Source organism: Mya arenaria, chromosome 11 (genome assembly GCF_026914265.1).
Source record: "Mya arenaria isolate MELC-2E11 chromosome 11, ASM2691426v1".
Lineage (NCBI taxonomy): Eukaryota > Metazoa > Mollusca > Bivalvia > Myida > Myidae > Mya > Mya arenaria.
The window spans coordinates 11,588,843-11,602,758 of NC_069132.1; the positions used below are offsets into that span (position 1 = coordinate 11,588,843).

At 34.6% G+C, this 13,916-nt stretch overlaps 1 protein-coding gene across 4 annotated transcripts in view; it reads right to left on the minus strand.

The window, feature by feature from the left end:
• Positions 1-13,916, minus strand: part of LOC128208265 (U11/U12 small nuclear ribonucleoprotein 48 kDa protein-like) — a 103,494-nt gene that overhangs the window by 12,279 nt on the left and 77,299 nt on the right. Inside the window, exons 2-6 of one of the 4 annotated variants that reach the window (XM_052911769.1) lie at positions 13,796-13,884; positions 11,079-11,219; positions 10,210-10,326; positions 8,549-8,615; positions 6,841-6,894 (exon numbers count right to left, since the gene is read on the minus strand). In XM_052911769.1, coding sequence (XP_052767729.1) covers positions 6,841-6,894; positions 8,549-8,615; positions 10,210-10,326; positions 11,079-11,219 — 379 coding nt within the window. In that variant the 5' untranslated portion in view covers positions 13,796-13,884. Of the gene's footprint in view, positions 1-6,840; positions 6,895-8,548; positions 8,616-10,209; positions 10,327-11,078; positions 11,220-13,795; position 13,916 lie in introns of those variants that run through there. The other 3 variants (XM_052911767.1, XM_052911768.1, XM_052911766.1) reach the window with 3 other exon arrangements.

Sequence of the window (13,916 nt, forward strand, 5' to 3'; positions counted from 1 at the left end):
GACCCACCAGCACCACATTTAGATTAAACTCAACACCACCCTACAACACAATTGAAATTAGTATTTGTTCATGTCATTCAGTAAAACTCTCAAGTCTTCTTTTTTATTTTACTTGTTACAGTGCACTGGTTTACCTTCTTATTTGAAATGCAGAGACAAACTTCATATGAGAATATTAATAGCTGCTTTATTCACAAGTGGCGATGGGGTTTTCAGTATTCAGATGTACCAGTAACCCTGTTCATGTATTATTATAATTTAAGAAGCTGATGATAGAATACAATATTGGCTATTACAACTATTGTAAAATGTATCAAAAATGGTGGCTTTGGCTATTGTTTGAAATATGTTTTGTTTCTTAAGTAAATAAACCTTTGCTATTGAGAATGGTTTTCTTTTTATTTATAATGAAAACCAATTTTTGTCTTTTAGTTTGCACTCGGTTGTTTAAGGGAGAAAGTGCCATTTGCAACCAAGTACTATTGAACAGTGAATATGAGCGTCTTACACTGATGTTCTTGAAAGTATAATTTCTGAATTAAGATATTCCATCCATCATTAACTTCGTACTTTTCTGTGCAACTTCGACATTTTTCAAAGTGCATCATCGGTTGAGTTCGGGTGCAGTCGGTATTGCTTGTGTTTAACGAAAACATCTGAACTCAAACGATTATGCGCTTTTAAAAACGTCGAAGTCACAGGGAAAAGTACTAAGTTTTAATTATGGATGGAATACCTTAATGACATGGTCCATGTTAACTGATGTATAGTGAGCAGGTTAAAGCAAGATCCCATTGTGACCTTCTAGACCTACTGTCAGACTTGAGATCAGTTTGAGCACTGAAAGGGTTAATAGCAAATGGAATCAAGGGTGTGTTGCTCAAAACTTTAAACTACAATTAAAAAAAAAAAACAAGCATTGATTTGTTTGTATTAAAACTGCAAAAACAGTGCAGGATTTTGTTTGTGCCAACCTAATGGTGAAAGATGTTGTCAAGGAATTTTAAGATGAAAACTAACTTTAAAATGTTGGAGCTGATTGAATACAAAGCAGGACAATGTAGCCATACAGTTTAATCATAGGTCAAATTTTTAAGCAACTGGACCCTGGCCTTTAGATTTGTTTTGCAATCAGACCAACCTTAAAAAATGTTTGTTCGCAGTAACTCGACAGACTCACAAAAATGGCTTCGACTCAAATAATTTTATTGACAATCTGGAAGGAATTTTTTTAATTTTTGTCTCTGAATACATTACATGCATATTTGTATGTTATTATATACTTTGAAAATACAATTTCAATTTATTGGCATAACATCTGAAGGCTGTTCTTGCAGAGATAGACCTGAATGTATATAACAGAAGCAATATATAGGCTCTCATACAAAGAGTACATATATATGAAAACACTAGCTCTGCTGTGACAACAGTTTCCAAAACAAATCCCTACCTGCCTACCCACTAAAAAAAGATGGGTCATGTTACTGCAAACAAACAATTTTTTAAGGATGGCCTCAGCAGCATTCACAGCTGTTTTCCATCCCAGATACTGAATATGAATATATAAAATTTAATTCCAAGTTTACTGTCAAAATTTAATTCCAAGTCAACAGTCAAAGTTTAATTTCAAGTTAACAGTTAAACTTTATAACAACAAATCATTTAAAAACTAAAAAACTGAAACTGAATCTCAACTACATTCATTGTCCACGACTGACGGCATATTTTTATTCAATATGTTAACTGGTAACATACAGTACCTGTAGCTCAACTGGCCTTCAATACAAAATTCATTTTCTTATAAAATTTCATGCAGCTGCATCTAAAGCTTTAACAGTAGGTTTAAAATACAGTCCACCCTCAGTACATGTATCTCAAATTCAGGTGCGCCTTCTAAAATACTTCGACATAGCCAGAGTTAGACATGTCCTAAGCTTGCATTTCAAAACAATTTTTGAGATTTCACACTTCATCTTACCGAGTGATAATGAAACAGAAAATATTTTGGAGGGACCAAAAAATTAGTTTGACTGCCAGAGTACGCAGATGTCGAATTTGGCTTAACAGTAATCAAATTACCTACATAACAAAGGGGAAATGTCGGGATCTGAAAAATAATTTTAATAATAGACATAACCAGAAATTTGATGTAAGTGAGTTTGTCATACCAAGAGTGGACTGTATATAGCAAACACAAATCTCTTTTGTTTTATACCTGATGTAAACTGGAGACCAAATAATCAAAATTTAATGCAACTTCTCTTAACAGTTAAGATTTACATAGCAATAGCATAAAAGTAAGAATTTTTTAAAATGCATCTAGGATTTTGTTTGATAAATGTACATGTATGTTAATATAAAGCAGAAATCCTTACAACTTCTATGCATTACATAGCACTAGATCTCCATTGTCAGAGACAAGTTTTTTCACATTGTGACATTATCATTTTGTAAATACCCAAGAACTTTCAAAATAACTATAAAAATGATGCTTAAATTGCATGTATGTGGAAAATAATTATATTTTCCCAAATTTTTGATAACATTCTCATTGTATTCAGTCAACATTTTTTTTACATTTTGTTGAGCACTGTATACATTCAAGTATCAAATTTCTAGGGAACTTAAAGCCCCCACCAAGCAATATTACCAGCTTGTTAAACTATTTAAAAAGAACTCCGCTTTGTGCAGTATGTGGTAGCTAGTGTGATTCTTCTTCAAAATTATTCCGCATAATTTCCTGCAACTATGCCTTCATAAAGACTTGTTCTTTAAGTCTACGAAGTTAGTTTTTTCATAGATCACCAAATAACTTGTTCAAAATCGATAATTTCTAACCTGACCCCGTGGGTCAAGTTAGCTTTATAATTTCGTACTTTTTGTAAAATATTAACTTTTTGACTAATGTACGCCAATTTTCTGAAGATACAATTGAACTTATGACTTGAAAGTCAATGTCTGTTTAAGTTTTACCAATAATACTAGTGTGCATCTCAAAATACAAATATATGAATAAATTGAGAATTCCATTTGTGAATCTACTTTCGGTTTGCAGATACAAGTAAAACTGGTTATTGTGATAATAATTTGCTGAAAACTTTTTGAATTTTGCTTTGTATTTGTTATCATACACTGAATATGAAATAAATCAATTTGATAAAATTTGCAACTTTGTGTGCTTTAAATCACACTAGCTACCTTTAAGCAGATTAGAAAACTTTCTGTGAATTGCTGCCAAATTCTCCAAAGTTCTGTATAAAGCTTTTATACACTTAATCACATTATTTATTGTACAAACGAAAATTGTTTAACTTGAAGATTTTTGGGTTATGATTTATTGAAAATAAAGTATTTATGTTGTTATGCATCATTTTTCACTTGTTTGTTTATATTTGTGATTAAGTGTCCCGGAATAGATTCAGTGCCGGAACCGATTCACTAACTGTAATTTATCACAAAAGCTCGATAAATATACAAAGTAACGCGTCTTACCCATGTTAAAATGAAACTGATATGAAAAAATCATGTTTTTGAAGCGTAATTAGTGACTTTGTTTTTGCTGTCCCGTTTGTTTACATTTTCCCCGCCTATACGTATGCGGCCATCTTCCCTTTTGATGACGTAATGATTGTCTAAAAATAGCCATAATCATAACTTGGTCAACATTTGTACAGAAAATGCGGTGATATATATATTTGCCATTTACTTTTGCGGCAAAGTGACATGATTGTATCTGTATACCTTCAAAGGTCGTGGTTAGCGAGCTTAGGTTACGCTCCATCAAAAACTGGCGCACGTCTGAAACACTCATAGCCTACATACAACATTCGAACACAATAAAGTAGTAAATCCGGGCGTATTAAAGAAAACGCTATATACCTCAGAGAATGGAAGGGATTTTCGGTATTTACGGGGATTTTCGGATTTTCGGTAATTCCACCGACCCCATTCGGACTCGTTTATTTCGTACCAAAATGCCGTTTTCGATCGCGCAAAGTACGCATAAAATGTCATTTTAAAACAAATTTATACCTCATTTTTGGGCTCTTACGAAGAAAAGACCCACCAACAACACAATTAAAATACGAATTTGCCCCCCAAACAACGGAATTGGAATTTGAAATTTACCCACCTACAAGACAATTTCAACACTAGTTGCACCCCCCACCCACTGAATTTTAATTCGGTTTCGTTCCGACCCCCCCAGGCCTTTTTTCCTGGAACAGCCCTCAGTATTAAATAAATAAAAATAAGTGTAGTCTGATTTAGGTAAAGCATTGATATAATATATATCATATTAAAGAAAAAAACAGAAAAAAATATTCCCCATTGAATTAACACTGCAAAATGGTAGCAGTACATTTTTGAAATCAAAGCGCTGCTATCACTGATGTTTTCACTGCTTGATAACTGTGTAGAGTGTGACATAATTGCATTTGGCTTGTTTTGTAAACAGGGCAGCTGCAATGACCCTCCTGATCATTTACATTTATCATACTTTTATATGTGGCCTATAAAAAGCATCTGTGTGCTCAGTATATCGCAATATTTTCAACAAAGTGAAAGTTTAGCACAAATAAACAACGCAATACAATTAGAAAAATAAAAACTGCTATGTACAGCAGTAAATATGGCTGTTGCAATTCTGTAATGGGTTTGACAATGCACCATGAACCATGTCTGTTAAAGCTGTAGCTTTTACCAGTTATGTTGTTTTAACTAAGGAACTTCATATGATTCATAACAGTTCATGTGCACTTACTTATAATAAGTAACTGTATACATGAAGGTTCAAACATAATCAGATATGCATTTGTTGATTCTATTGTCTTCATTTCCTTGTTCAAGGGAGTGAACTGAACATCTACTTTTTACATGCATTACAGAAGAAACGTATATGAAAGAACTGAATATCAGTAGTAGTAATAATAATGTTTCATAATCAGGAACATTTTCATCCGATAATAATGTCCTTGAATTTGAAGACTCTTATAATATCAAAAAGTACACAGAACATGTTAACCACATAGACACACTTTTTGTATATATTGTTCTGTTCTCTTGTCTTACTGGTTAAAGTTGGACGTTTTTGAGTCAATCTGTGAGAAATCTTCATGAAATGTGATGAGTAAAAGATTTGCCATACATATCTAACTGTAAACATGATGCTCTAGTAGGTTAAAGTTTGTGTTTATTTAGGGAAGTTGTTTCAAAATTTGTTTGCATTAATTTATAAGTTGCTTAATTACAGTTTCAAAGAGAAGAAATATTAATTTATCCTTATTTTTGCATTATATAAGTGCATAGTACATAATAATTTAACTTCAAATTCAGCTTTTCCAAATGCCTCTTATTCATAAAACACAGTTGAACATAGTAAAAACAATATAGTGTATTACAAACCACCATCCATAACCTATAGTTTTAGTCATTCTATATTCTTATTCCTACTTATATGTAATGTTCAAGTTCAGTGTTTGTTGTGACAGCCCCATAAACCTACATCGACTGACCCAGTTATTGAGAAGCTGTATGAACTATTTTTACAGGGTTCAGAATAGGACAGTGAACTATAAATAACTGGTCAACATCTCTCCGGTTACTACACTGTACTATGTACTAAATGATAAGCCCTTTATCACGATAACTTCAACATCTGAGGAAACTTTGATAAGGATAACATTTCGATGGCACACACAGTTTAAACACCATTTTATATTTTTATTTGTATTAAAGTAACACTCTTATTCAAAATCAATACATACACATGTATAACAAACATTAATTGACTGATAAACCTTTAACTACTTACTAAACAAGAGATGTTTGTCAAACATTATGCCCCCCCACCCCCCTGAGCGCCATGTTGTCAGGATTATAATGACAATTGAATGAAATATGCATGGACAGAAATGACAGCTGATTTGTCACTGACATTGGGTGCCGTTAAGGCAGTTTTAAGATAATGACCATTCAAAGTGTGAAGATAGAGTGTGCTATGACCATGGCCTTTGACTTTGTTATCAAATTTGTTTGCAAGACGTTAAATGTAAATTTTTACAAAGATTTCATATCCTATGAATACTGAGATCCAATGCTGCCAGAACATCAGGTAGCAACATGTGCTAACTGCTCAGAAATGGGCCTTTTTTCTATCCTTTGTTACTTGCAATAGCCAACTCGATTTTTTATAGCAAAAATCAAAGTTCAGAAGGTTGCTGTAACCTTGATCTTGAAGGATGTTCAAGACACATTCCCATGCTGTGGTAATCAATTCTACTAAATGATTATAAAATCAAACCATGAATTAGAAAGATATAATACGGACGTAAACAGAACTGACCAAAAGACGTGAAGACGTATGTGATTCCTATTTAGCCCCCACTTCCATTACAGAATGATAATAATTTATGATAAAATATTTAAAAAAACCTCTAAAATTAAAAATTCAACTGGCAAATTTGAAAACTGTTGTTTTCTATCCTCCCCTCGCATGAACACAAACAAAAACAAAAAAACGCCTCCATGCAACATAACCAAGTTCACAATGAATGACAGAAGAGCGACAGCCTTCATTGTTAGATTCAGTTTCAAACGTTTTACTATTTTTAGTAACAGTGAACTTGACCTTAACCCAAGGGGCCCCAAATGCAATCCCATGGAAGTTCTCCATGAACTCTTCCTAAATAACAAGTTTGGTCAAGATATGTCAATCCTAACTAAAGTTATTCAGTATAATAGGTAAGTTGGACACCGCTCGCTCCTCGGCCAAACATTTTTCTTTTGTTGTTTTCTATACCAACAGGTTTCACTTTACATACTCCAAACATTCCAGTATACCTGAATGGTTCTTCACATGGTGGTTCCATAGCCAGGAATTCAGTGTCTCCAAGTCTGAAATAAAGTGGGATATTATTGAATATTTTTCAGTATTAGGACATCAAGAGTGCTAATAATGAGGTAGGGTCGCAGGACTTCCAAGAGACACATCGCCTTTATGTACTGAACACATGAGCCAATTAATCTAAAGTTCCTCTGTTAATGACAACGTTAAAACCAGGACACCAATACTCTATATATGTGGAGATATGGATATATGTAGCTTTCCATAATGATTAAACTCTTAAGGTGACAGTACTTGATGTGAATTAAGGCAACATTCCAAAATGATGTAACTCTAAATGTGACCTTGAATTTGGAGGTCAGCTCCCTCCCTGCATGACAAAGCTAGGACTTGGAAAAACAGATGGAAGGTGTGATTTTAAACTGCTCACCTTAAGGTGCATAATGAGCACCAAACCATGTAAAGCAAGAGATGTTTGTCAAACATTATGACCCCCTGAGCGCCATGTTGTCAGGATTATTTGGAAAATTGAATGAAATACAAATGCATACATGGACCGAAATGACAGCTGATTTGTCATTGCCATTGGATGCCTTTGAGGCAGGTTTAAGATTATGACCATTCAAATGTGAGGATAGTAGGTACAGTTTTTAATCATGTTCAGATGATGACTGATATTTGCAGATAAACATGTATCCTCTTAGCAGCAGGGAATAAGCAAATATGACATAAATTTTAATGACCAATATGAATTGTGACCTTGACCTTTGTGGTAGGGACATGGGTCATGCACGCAACACATCATTTTTATGTTATGAAAGCATGTGCCAAATCAATAGGGGTCATCTACTGATCAGGCCCAACCTCCAAGTCAAGTTTGAGGGCCATGGGTGCAGATATTATCCAGTGATCACTGAGACAACCTTTTAGCATTCAAGGTGACTGTGACCTTGACCTCTGTCCCGATGACGCCTAAAATCAATAGGTGTCATCTATTGGTTAGGTCGAGCCTCCATGTCAAATTTGATGACCATAGGTCCAGGCATTGTTGAGTTATCACTCGGACATGCTTTGACAAGCTTTTTGGGTAAAAGGTCACTGTGACCTTGATATTTGACCAATGACCCTAAAAATCAAAAGGGTCATCTATTGGTCAGGCCCAACCTTCGTGTCAAGTTTGATGATCGTAAGTCCAGGAATCGTCAATTATCACTCGAACAAGTTTTGGTATACTGTGGCCTTGACCTATGACCCCTAAAATCAATAGGGGTCATCTACTGGTCAGGCTAGCCTCCATGTCAAGTTTGATGACCAAATGTCCAGGCATTCTTGAGTAATCACTCTGACAAGCTTTGACAACTTTTCATGTTAAAGGTCAATGTGACCTTGACCTTTGACCCGATGAACCCTTAAATCAATAGGGGTCATCTTCTGGTCAGATTGATGACTTTAGGTCCAGAAATTGTCGAGTTTTTACTAGGACAAGCTTTGGTTTACCAACGGACTGACCAACTGACCAACATACCCACTGACATGTGCAAAGCAATATACCCTCTCTTTTTCGAAGGGGGGCATGATAATATTGTAATGAATTGCAATATGAACAGGACTGCAGTCGGACAAAAAATATTATACAACCATAACCTTCCAAGTTCCTACAGATGATAACAGTCTCCCCAATTGACGCCTTAGGTTTTAACATACCTAGTGTAACTGGGTATACGCAGGCAGCATCCTTGTAAAAATATGAGCGATCCTCAAGAATCTTCTCCTGAAGAGAAAAGTAGCTTAAAGTTATCAAGTCCTAGTGAAGCTAGTCACACAGTATTTTACACTCCCATTAGTATTTATAAATAAGACAGCCATAGACTAAAACCAAACGCTTGTTAGTTTTTTAGTAAAACAGCGGGCATAACTCAACAATTATTAAAGCAAGGGTTATTGGCCTTTCTAAACATGTTTTCAGCATGTGTACCAATTTTCCTATGAATATTTTTTGGGTTTTGGACTACATGTAGTTTTTCAAGTTTTTTGCACAATGACATGGCGCTGCTAATGACAAAAAGGCTATGACAATACTATACAACCCTATAAAGTGAATTTAATTTGGCCAGACGCTTAAAAAATTGCAGATTAAGTGCTTTAAAATGATGTCAATTTCATATGGGGTTTCTGAATCATCGTGTTTATGTGGTTCATCAACATTGACCTTATAAGGGGTAGAATACATTATGATTTTTTAAAACTTTTAGCTGTACTTAATACGCATTTAGAAACAATGGCATAAACTAAATTAATACATTTATATTACCTAAAATTATGTTATAAGCATTATGCACCTATAAATGATGTGAGAGTCGCATAAACATTTTAAACATAAAGACTATTTACGAAGACATGTCACGTTATGTTTAACCAGTCACACAACCTGAGAAAAAGGAAAGGACTAATCACCTTTAATGTTTCCTGAAAATAATCTGATCTGTAATGCTTTCGTGTTCAAAGTGTTATTACTTCTATGTAATACCTTCTTTCACAGAACCCAATCATAATTCCTAGTATTAAGTGTATTTAAGGTTCAATAACAAGTTCTTATATCATATATGGCACAGAATGTAAACATGATAAACTAAACTAGAAAAGAAAACATGTTTCTGTGTAAAGCAAACAACAAACTCACAATCATGGCGCCCTTATTCTTTGACCCGAATGACATTTAATTCATGAGGATGGCAAAACAGATTTTGGTACTTAATCAGTCTGAGAAAAAGTGTTTTACAGAACCTGCATTACAACTGATCCAAACTCCATCCTGCAACTCTGTCACAGTAATTATATACCGTAAAGATCTAATATAAAGGAAATAAATCAGAGAAAAAAGGCCCATGGTGGTAAAATTTGTTTTACTTAATTTGTTCGTGAACACAAATACAATAAAATATTACTTCTGTGTGTGACCTTGACATAAAAAACAGTGACCTATAATTGCACACAAGCTACAGCTGCTACACATTGTCATAATATGGCAAAAGTATTTGCAGTTTAAAATCACCTATCCAGACACGAATATTTTCACATTATTTCCATATAAGGACCCCACAATGTTAGGTGTGACATTGACCTTCAAGGAAAGAACCTTGTGTTCGTATGCAACACATCATCTCATGTTGTTATATTGAAAACCTGCCCATTTATGACAAAATATACTACAGATATGACAGACAGACAATATTAGCTACCCAAAATTAAAATATGAGATAAATCATATTTTGACCTCAATTTCTGACCTCTAACTGAAAATAGTAAACCTGGATGAATTTTAGTATTCCAGTCTCCTTAACTAAGCGTATCCTAAAACATCTTACAGCATCAGTCCTGGTATATCCCTGGTTAGTCAGCTCACACACCAATGTATGCTTGTCCAAGGCAGAAGGTGGCATTCTATGGTCACTGTTATGTGGGCATGTGCTCAACATGCTCGGCTAAAAAGGAACCAACAAAACATTACATTTAAAAATTAAGTTTTAAGAATGATTTCACCGATACATATATAACTCCAAAACTTCATGTCATGTGTTTACAAGTGTGTTCGATTCTTTGCTGTTAATTTAAATAACTAGAACGTGAGTAGGATGTGTCGCCTGACGAATTATTTACTGTCAACATTATAGCTGTTGGATTGGCATTTTATTCATTTATAGACAATGTTAACATTTAAATTTCACGTGTAGGTGGCATTTGGCATGTATGAAGTTTTAAGTTGATACCTCTTATATTCTTCAAAATATGCCCCGGACAAAACTTTAAGCATGAAAATTAACAAACATCTATTACTCTAAAACTAAGAAAGAAAGAGTTACTGTTATTGTGCACTGCACTTGCCCTCCATGAGATCTTTGTACATATGAAGTGTCAAGTTGATAACTCTTACAAGACATGCCCCAGACAAAACTTTAAGCATGAAAATATGGAAACAAGAGTAACAGTTCTTGTGTTCTGCACTTGCCCTTAATGAGATCTATCTACATATATATGAACTTTCAAGTTGATACCACTTATAGTTTACGAGATATGCCCCAGACAAGCGAAAATGGGACGCGACCTCCGCTGCCACTACCGCCGCCGCCACCACCACCGCTGACAAAAGTAACCCCTTTTCAGGCGACACAAAAATGGGCATATCTTGTTCATACATAATTTGTATAAAGTTTGTATTTAAGTGAATTAATCCTACTTGCATAAAATGTTCAGGTGTCCACCCAAACATATCAAGCATATCTGTGATGCGTTGTTGGCATGACGATATAAACTCATCAAGGTCATCTAGACACTGTTGCCGGGATGACAGTTCACTGGCTGTTACACTCGTACTCATCTGTAAGGTTGAATATCTTATATCTAATCTAGAAGATGCAAAATGTTCCCAAAACAACTAAGGTCATTACTTTTATTTTCATATGTTTATTCACAACTGCAGTGTCTCTCTTTTGTTTTCAGTCCTAAAACACATTTTTAAACTCCTTTTAAAAGTCAGTTATTGGTACATCCAACAAACAATTACCAATGACATCTGATCAACTCTGCAAGACTGGGGTGTGTTGCTTTAGAAGTTTTGTTTTCCTATGCAATGGCTTGCAGTGTTCGACACTAACGGGGTCCCGGGATCCCGAGGATATCAATTTTTCGGGAGGAACACCTGAACTTCAAAGTCCGGTATTCTGTCGGGACACTTAAATTTTGACCGATATAAGCTAAATATCAATAAATAAATAGCGTTTCATGAATTAATTACCTAAATTTGGGTCTCCCTAACTTTCTTGACAGTGCATGTAAAAAAGATATTAATATTAATACGTTGCACACACTAAAGCGAAAGTATGGCTGACCTTTTCACTATCATTACGTCATGAATATATAAATAAACAGGTCATTTCACAGTGCGCACGCGGGTTAACGCTTCCGCTTTGTTGTTTACATTATCAACAAGGTCAGAGGTGACGGACTTTAATAATCGGTACAATAATTATGGTGTCAGAGGTGACGGACTTTTATAATCGGTACAATAATTATGGTGAACTAGTTTGCTCATGTGTCAGAACCGCCCAAAAAGATGCCAAAACTGCTGACTTTGATGCCTTAATGATGCGACCATCGAGTTTACGGCACAAAAGACTGGCATATCCTACGGAACTAGTTTACTGGGAAGCCATCCTACTATTCAGCATTCTTTGTTTTATGCCTTGATCAAAACATTATAGAAATAAAATTCCCAAAGTTTTATTATTTATCTTCAATCAATGGATAAAAAAATAATGACATTTTGGCACGAAAATAAACATACACTATTTTCCAGTTGTCTGCTCTTCCAGTATGCACTACACTTGTTGGGCAGTCTGATTGATTCACAAGCCAGATGTAATATTCCTACTGTTTTTCAATCAAAAGCAATGACATCTGACAAGACCCTGAACCATGGCATTTTTAATGCGTATTTTCCGAAAATCTAAAAAAAAGTAACAACATCAAGTTTTTGTTTACATTGTACCCATTGTGTGACTTAGACATTCTACCACTTTTGAACCCAATCTACCGACTTAAGACCCAAATCTTCCTCTCTGCCATTGCCAGAGGTTCACATGGGTGACATTGTGCTATAACTAACTTGTCATTGCATGCTGTTGAAAACATTTATAATATGGTGTATACTTGAATTACAAATTGAAAAGTAAAAGGCACTGGATTTGTATGTTCAATTTAATATTAAAACAGGCTCATTTATGAAAAAAAATGTAAAAAATGGAAGGGACTCTTAATTTCAGGAAGGGACACCTGATTTCAGATGTTGGTGTCCCTTCGGGATCCCTTGGGAAAATGGTTAGTGTCGACCCCTGGGCTTGTTGACTTTGAGTGCCCAATATGTGTTGTGAAATTTGCTGCCTAGTGGAAAGCGTTTATTCAATTAAAATCTGTGTGTTGAAACCATGAGGGCTTTCTTGAAGGAGGGCTTCAGCTTTTCGACTCTTTTTATTTGCAAACTGTTCTTTTTTAAATGTTGACTCAGGTTGATGCCTTATGAAAATAAAGGCTCTGTAGCACTATTAAAAACTGTTTTGCTGAACGCTTATCCCTGATGATGGCTGATCTTTAAAGAAACTTGCTCTTGGTTTGTAAAATGCACTTTTTGCAGCGGGAACCCTTCAACAAAGGTTGATATATGCTCAAATATTGATTTGGAAGTCCAAAAGGCTGTAGGGTGTTTGGTTGATTGGCATTTTTTAGACACAATAATGGGTGTTTAGGGAACGTTTTTTAACATTTGGATATATTTATTGTGTTCACATAGCGGAGAGTCCCCAAATAAAAAATTGTCAAAGACTCTGAAGCGGCTGTTTATATGGACTAGGCATTTTACTGTGATGCTTCCAATATATTTAATAAAGGTTAAAGTATCCATCAACTTATGTAAGAGTCGCTGAGCCTGAGGCCTAATGGTTAAGCTGGGCATTGTATTTATTTCTTGACTACCCGACTGGGTGCTCCCTACTAAAACCAGAATTTTCAAACTTTTTTCTGCAATTTTGATATAAAAGAGTAAAAATAAATAAATAAGTGTTTACAGATGCATTTATCATGAAAACTTTTTGGGGGGTCCAAAAACATGAGAGTCCTTTGAAGTTTTCAATATCAATTTTTCTAACTTTTATATCTTTAAATGAATTAAATTATTGAAATAATTTTATACATCCCGAAATTATTAAAATAACTATTTTTTTATCTGATGGCCAAAAATGTACCTGTTAACAGCTTAAACATGTTAAAACAAATTTATATCCGAAATTCAAGAAGCCGAACACATGTCTAGATGGTTATATATTTAGAATAAAATAACAGCAAACTCATTAATCAGACAAATAATTTCGATAATATTTCAGTTTAAGTAATAGTTATTACCTTACCGACGTCATTATTATGATTAATCAAACGAAAGATTGTGAATTATTGCCAGAGGTTTTCAAGTGTTGTTTTATCGAATTTTTGGCATGTTGTCGCCGATGATCTACTTGTGCTCTTC